At 41.5% G+C, this 7,752-nt stretch overlaps 1 protein-coding gene across 4 annotated transcripts in view; it reads left to right on the forward strand.

The window, feature by feature from the left end:
• Window positions 1–7,752, forward strand: part of USP32 (ubiquitin specific peptidase 32) — a 241,596-nt gene that overhangs the window by 47,147 nt on the left and 186,697 nt on the right. For all 4 annotated transcript variants that reach the window (XR_004269707.1, XR_004269708.1, XM_032280742.1 and 1 more), the window contains exon 2: window positions 6,280–6,407. Coding sequence is in view for 2 of the 4 variants with exons in the window: in XM_032280742.1 (XP_032136633.1) it covers window positions 6,280–6,407 (128 nt within the window). In the remaining 2 variants the exon portion in view is untranslated. The remainder of the gene's footprint in view (window positions 1–6,279; window positions 6,408–7,752) is intronic.

Below are 7,752 nucleotides of genomic sequence, written 5' to 3' on the forward strand. Positions count from 1 at the left end.
GAGGCAGGAGAATTGCTTGAACCCAGGAGGCGGAGGTTGCAGTGAGCCGAGGTCGCGCCATTGCACTCCAGCCTAGGTAACAAGAGCGAAACTCCGTCTCAAAAAAAAAAAAGTCAAGTTGACTATGGGAGAAGAAAAATTTTTTGTTTAAACTCTTAGGAAGAAAGGCTCTAGGACAGACCCTAGAGCCTCAAGTCAGGGAGTCACTCAAAGCCGGCCTAATTTTTTTTATTATTTTGCTTTGGAGTACCTTTTTCCTTACTCCCTTCTTTTTCTTTCCTTTCTCCCTCCTGCCCTTCCTTTTTTCTTTCCTTTTCTATTCTTTGGACAAATCTTAGATACTGAAGCTCTTTGTGAAGAAATAGGTCACAATCCCCTTTCTTCCTCCTTTTTCTCTGAGGCTAGGTTAGTCCCAGTGTTTGAAATGGTGCCCGTGGTTGTAGCACAGATAGGATTTTGATCTCCCCTAGTGAGTCAGCAGGTCACCATGGCATTGTTCCATGTCTTTCCTCCCAGTTGATTTTGTACCTTTTCTAAGGTGTTAGGTTGGAAGTTTAAATCTTGAAATTGTCTCTGGCTTTGCCTACTAGACATCCTCTATAATGGTTTAGTATTTCTGAAGGACAGTTGTATGGTTTGACTGTTATATTTTTAATTTTGAGACAGCGTCTCACTCTGTTGCCCAGGCTGGAGTGCAGTGGTGTGATTTTGGCTCACTGCAGCCTTGGCTTTTCAGGCTCATGTGATCCTCCCACCTCTGCCTCCTGAGTAACCAGGACTACAGGCATTCACCATTACACCTGGCTAATTTTTGTATTTTTGATAGAGATGAGATTTTGCCATGTTGCCCAGGCGGGTCTTGAACTCCTGAGCTCAAGCAATCCACCCACCTTTACCTCCTAAAATGCCAGGATTATAGGGGTGTGCCACTGCGCCTGGCCTGGTTTGACGATGGTAAAGCTAACTTCTTTAGTAGCACTCCTTTTTTGTGGAAGTACAATTGTCATTAGTATTTATGTATATAAGCTGTCTTGCAGGGGGATTTCTAAGTATTTAAATGGGAAGTATATGATGTGGGACTCTTCAGATGCCTTTGTAAAAAAGAAAACCTAATTCAAACATAATATTTAGTATTTGTATATATGGCAGATTATATTTTCAGAAGATGGCCATGACAGTATCAATATCTCTTATCCCATATGCTTTTTTCTTTTTTTTTGAGACAAAGTCTCCCTCTGTTGCCCAGGCTGAAGTGCAATTGTGTGATCTCAGCTCACTGTATACTCCACCTTTTGGGTTCAAGTGATTCTCCTGTCTCAGCCTCGAAGTACTGGGACTATAGGCAGATGCCACCGTGCCCAGCTAATTTTGGTATTTTTAGTAGAGATGGGGTTTCCCTGTGTTGCCCAGGCTGGCCTTGAACTCCTGAACTCAGGTGATCCACCCACCACAGCCTTCCAAAGTGTTGGGATTATAGGCGTGAGCCACCGTGCCCGGCCCCATATGCTGCTTACGGTGTGACTTTGACACTTCTCTCACTGGGAAGGGTAATTTATGTCCCTCCCCTTGAATCTGTGCATTTTTTGTGACTACAGCAGAAGTGACACTCCTATTTCAATTTTTTATTTATTTTTAAATTTCAGTAGTTTAGGGGGTATAAATGGTTTTTGGTTACATGGATGAGTTCTTTAGTAGTGAATTCTGAGATCGTAATGCACCCATCACTGAGATCATGCCACTACTGCACTCTCCAGCCTGTGTGACAGAGTGAGACCTCATCTCAAAAACAAAAAACCCCAAAAAGCCACAGAACTTATTAGGTTTGATTCTATCATGTTTTCTGTCTTGCCTAAATTTTTATTTTCAAAATTTTCAACATTTCACAGTATGATACATATTCTTATGTATTTATTTTCAGTAAATATGGATCTGTAGCAATATTTCAGTGTCTGTCTAATATTCTAAGTGTATACAATAATTTATTCAATCTCCTTTGTTGATGGACATTGTTTGTTTCTTGTTTTTTTTTTTTTTTTTTTTTTTTTTCGGGGTGGGGTTTTCTTTTTTTTCTCCCAGGCTGGAGTGCAATGGCGCGATCTCGGCTCACCGCAACCTCCGCCTCCTGGGTTCAGGCAATTCTCCTGCCTCAGCCTCCTGAGTAGCTGGGATTACAGGCACGCGCCACCATGCCCAGCTAATTTTTTGTAGTTTTAGTAGAGACGGGGTTTCACCGTGTTGACCAGGATGGTCTCGATCTCTTGACCTCGTGATCCACCCGCCTCGGCCTCCCAAAGTGCTGGGATTACAGGCTTGAGCCACCGCGCCCGGCCGTTTGTTTCTTATAAATGCTTTAAAAGCTTATTTATAGGCACATTTCCCCACAGCTTAAATGAATAAATTCATTAGTCATCAGATTGCTATTGATTTTATTTTATTTTGTTGAGACGGAGTCTTGCTCTGTTGTCCAGGCAGAAGTGCAGTGGGGCTGTCTCAGTTCACCCAAACCTCTGCCTCCTCAGTTCAAGCAATTTTCCTTCCTTAGCCTCCTGAGTAACTGGGATTACAGGCACCCACCACCACAGCTGGCTAATTTTTGTATTTTTAGTAGAGAAGGGATTTCACTATGTTGGCCAGGCTGGTCTCAAACTCCTGGCCTCAAGGGATCCAGCTGCCTCAGTCTCCCAAATTCCTGGGATTACAGGTGTGAGCCATCGTGTCTGGCCACCAGATTGCTATTTTTAAAAAACATATTACCAAGTAGTCCTTCAAATAATCTGTAACCAACAGAGTATAGGAGATTACCTATACTACTGTATAGGTAATCTATCAGATTAATTATATTCTAATATATTATTCTAATATATTCTAATGTTTAATAATATATATTATTCTAATGTTTAATTTTCTTGTCTCCTCTACTGGACTATGAGCAACCTAATTTGTTACTAAAGCCATTTATTCTAGCAGCTGAAATTACCTCCTTCAATTGCAAATGTTAATATTATGAATCTAGTTTTAAATAAAGTACATAATAGTCATACTTTTCTCTAGCTACTTATTGAACTAGCAGTTCTTATTGTTTTATCATTGCTCTACATGTTGCTGAACCATGAACCCTCCCTTCATACGACAAGCATTTATTGAATTGATTAGCTGTGTGCCAAGTACTCTTTAGTCTTTATCTTTTTTTTTTTTTTTTTTTTTTTTTTTTTGAGACAGTTTTGCTGTATCATCCAGGCTGGAGTGCAGTGGCACAATCATGACTCACTGCAGCCTTGACTTCCCAGGCTCAAGTGATCCTCCCATCTCAGCCTCTTGAGTAGCTGTAGGCAGGTGCCACCATGGGTGGCTAATTTTTCTGTTTTTCGTAGAGACAGGGTCTCTCTGTGTTGCCTAAGGTGGTCTCTAACTCGTGGCCTCAAGCAATCCTCCTGCCTTGGCCTCCCAGAGTGCTGGGATTCTAGGTATGAGCCACTACGCATGGCCTAGTCTTTGTCTTCACCGGTCCTTTCTGCCTTAACTTGATAAGTCCCCTTTTCCTGGCCTTTGGAGAGCACACTCTTCTGCTTCTCCTTCTGTTCTCCTGACTATTCCATATCAACTTACTTTCTCTTTCTTTTTCCCTCTGTTTCCTTCCTCTTGTAGACACTCCAAACACTGGCCTCTTCTAATTTCGGTATGTCTCATTATGCTTTTTCCATGGTTTTAATTACTACTTCTATACTGATGGCTCCTGTCAAACCTCTCTTAAGCTTTATACTTATAATTCTAAAACCCCATTGCGTCTTTCAAGGTTTCCCATATTCAGTGTCCTTAAAAAAGTTTATCACCTTTTTTCCTGACTTATTCTTACATTCTCTGTCTACATGATAACATAATCCTTCAAGTTTCTCAGTACTGGCTGGGCACGGTGGCTCACACCTATAATCCCAGCACTTTGGGAGGCCAAGGCAGGCAAATCACTTGCGATCAGGAATTTGAGACCAGCCTGGCCAACATGGTAGAACTAAAAATACAAAAATTAGCTGGGTGTGGTGGTGGGCACCTGTAGTCTTAGCTACTTGGGAGGCTAAGGCAGGCAAATTGTTTGAACCTGGGAGGTGGAGGTTGCAGTGAGCTGAGATTGCGTCACTGCACTCCAGCCTGAGCGACAGAGCAAGACTTTGTCTCAAAAAAAGAAAAAAAAGCTCTCCAGTACTGCTTCTACTCTCAGACTAGCTTCACGTTCTACTGACACTCTGGATATTTCCCAGACTTAGCTCCTTTTCTTGTAGTAGCAGGCTTCCAGATTTGTTCTGTTCTCTATATTATTGGTAGAGTGAGCTATCAAAATTATATCTCACTGTGTCTTGTTTCTTGTCTACCTGCAGTTTTTATCTGAGTTGTATCTGACTATGTCCCTTCCTAATGAGAGGACAGAGTCTCTGTGACTTGGTCTTGCTGCCTCTGTAGGTTTATCATTTGCTACTCCGTGACTGGCTTATTTTGCTTTAGTAAGATACTTTTACTTCAAAATACGATACTTGATCGTACTTTGAAGCAAACTGTGATTTCTGACCAGCATATTCTTGTTCATTTTGCTTGGTTTAGCCTTTAAAATTTAATGTAATCCTCTTCCTCTGGAAGAATTCTCTGTTTTCTCTAGCATGGGCCAAGGTACCATTTCTGTGCCTCCATTGTGACTGTGGTACTGACCATGTGATAGTAAAGGGTATTTATTTCTTTGTCCTTGTAGATAGAGATTGTCTTATATGGTGAAAAAAAGTTTTCAATGCATAAAGTAATGGCTCGATAATTTTTTATTTTTGATAATGAGTATCTAAAAATTTTAGGTTGTTAATATCATCTATTTATGAATTATTTTCTTTGTAAATAATGACAAAGCCCAAGCTAAACTTGAGGACTGTTCTTCACATGGATAGAGATGTGCTCAAGGAGTACAAATGATATAATTTTTATCACAAGGGAGATTAATGTATTGCTGCTGGAAACATTAATGCCAGAATCCAATGGCATTTAGCTTACCTGCTAATTTGAAATATTTGTTACTTCTTCTATGTCCCTGCCTAAAATTTGTATGCCTACATTAAAGTTTTGTCTTTTCAAAACTGAAGGTTAAGAATTTTGGCTGGGCATGGTAGCCCATGCCTATAATCCCAGCACTTCTGGAGGCCAAAGTAAGAGGATTACCTGAGCCCAGCAGTTCAAGACCAGCCTGGGCAACACGGGGAGACCCCATCTCTTATCATCATCATCATCATCATCATAGTAATTTTTATACTTTTTTTTCTTTTTTTTTTTTTTTTTTTTTTTTTTTTCCAGAAAAGGATATTTTTTATTCAAGTAACTGCAAATAGGAAACCAGAGGGGGAGCCCCAGGCTGGGACAAATCATGGCTACCCCTCCCCGACAGAACAGGGGGAGGAGGTGGCCCTACACCCTTTGTGGTCAATTCGGGCCCCCTTGCTCACTCTGCTGCAGCATCCAAGGGGCAGGGCCCCTACTTTTTTTTCTTGAGACGGAGTCTCACTCTTTCGCCCAAGCTGGAGTGCAGTGGTGCGATCTCGGCTCACTGCAATCTCCGCCTCAGCCTCTCGAGGAGCTGGGATTGCAGGCGCATGCCACCATGCCCAGCTAATTTTTTTGTATTTTTAGTAAAGATGGGGTTTCACCATCTCGGCCAGGCTGATCTTGAACTCCTGACCTCGTGATCCATCCGCCTTGGCCTCCCAAAGTGCTGGGATTATAGCTTTGAGCCACCATGCCTGGCCCTTACACTTATTTTTTAAAATTAGATTTGAAAAAATTACTATTATGACTAAATATCATTGAGTTTGTTTTACTTAACCAAAAGAGAAGTGTAATGTTTGCCAATTTTTCTTTTTTTTTCTTTTTATTATCTTTTTGAGACAGAATCTCGCTCTGTTGTCCAGGCTGGAGTGCAGTGGCATGGTCTCAGCTCAGTGCAACCTCTGTCTCCCAGACTCAAGTGGTTCTTGTGCCTCAGCCTCCCCTAAATCCTGGGGATTATAGGCATGCACCCAACACCCAGCTAATTTTTGTGTTTTTGTAGCAATGGGGTTTCGCCATGTTGACCAGGCTGATCTTGAGCTCCTAGCCTCAAGTGATCCGCCTGCCTTGGCCTCCCAAAGTACTGGGATTACAGGTGTGAGCCACTGCATCTGGCCTCAATTTTTCTTAGGAACCAGGTTGAAAAAAATGATGAGAGACTTCTTTTCCTGCCTGATTTCTTACCCATCTTCTGTTTCGGAATTGCAGTTACAGATGTAGAGCTAAAACGACTGAAGGATGCCTTCAAGAGGACCTGTGGACTCTCATATTACATGGGCCAGCACTGCTTCATCCGAGAAGTGCTTGGGGATGGAGTGCCTCCAAAAGTCGCTGAGGTAATCTTTTTGTTCTAAGTTTTCCTTTGAGGTAGTTACCCACCAGCCTAAATTCTTGAGGAACCTCCTGATTATAACAGATTTAATCTTACCTGTACTTATTTTTCTTCCTGAGAGGGTAAAGAAGGCTTTGTTTTAGATGTCAATATGGCTGTGTTCTTAGAGGCCAAATGGGAGTACTACGGAACTGTAATTCTGCTTCTTTGGTACTTTTAAGCTTTAAGAACCACTGCTTATGATCATGGGAACATTTCCATGATTGGCTTCTTATTCTTACAAAGTTCATCTCTGTGACATAAAAATTTTTATGTTGCAAGTATGTTTTATAAATTTTATGTTAAAGAAAACGTTTCCATGTAGTAAAACCTAGTTAATTCTATAAAATTAAATGTTGCAAATGAAATATTAGCTTATTGGGACTTCGTTAAATTTTTATTTAAGTTCTACTAAAATGTTTAGATAGAGATAAAATGTGCTAAGTTGATATAAATATTCTCTTTATAAAAATAATAAGTTGAACCAGGCGCCATGGTGTGTACCTATAGTCCCAGCTACTCAGGAGTCTGAGGCAGGAGGCTTCCTTAAGCCCAACAATTCGAGTCCAGCTTGGGCAACATAGTGAGACACTGTCTCTAAAAATAATACAATAAAGTTTACTATTTTGTAGTTATATACACAGATGTACATTTTGTCATTCTAAATGTGAAATAGGAATGAATAAAATTTATTGGCTGGCTGTGGTGGCTCATGCCTGTAATCTCAGCACTTTGGGAGATTGAGGCAGGAGGATCACTTGAGCTCAGGAGTTCCAGACCAGCCTGGACAACATAGCGAGACCTCGTCTCTACTTAAAAAAAAAATTTACCTGGCTCTGTCATATGTGCCTGTAAGTCCCAGGTATTTAGGAGGCTAAGGCAGAAGGATTGCTTGAGTCCGGGAGATTGAGGCTATAGTGAGCTATGATTGCACCACTAACGCTCCAGCCTGGGTGACAGTGAGACCCTGTCTCAAAAGAAAAAAAGAATAAATAAGCCGGGCGCGGTGGCTCACGCCTGTAATCCCAGCACTTTGGGAGACCGAGGTGGGTGGATCACGAGGTCAAGAGATCGAGACCATCCTGGTCAACATGGTGAAACCCCGTCTCTACTAAAAATACAAAAAATCAGCTGGGCATGGTGACGCGTGCCTGTAATCCCAGCTACTCGGGAGGCTGAGGCATGAGAATTGCCTGAACCCAGGAGGCGGAGGTTGCGGTGAGCCGAGATCGCGCCATTGCACTCCAGCCTGGGTAAGAAGAGCGATACTCTGTCTTAAAAAAAAAAAAAAAAAAAAAAAAAAAAAAAAA

Source organism: Sapajus apella, unplaced genomic scaffold (genome assembly GCF_009761245.1).
Source record: "Sapajus apella isolate SASKATOON/1434 unplaced genomic scaffold, GSC_monkey_1.0 scaffold12, whole genome shotgun sequence".
NCBI lineage: Eukaryota > Metazoa > Chordata > Mammalia > Primates > Cebidae > Sapajus > Sapajus apella.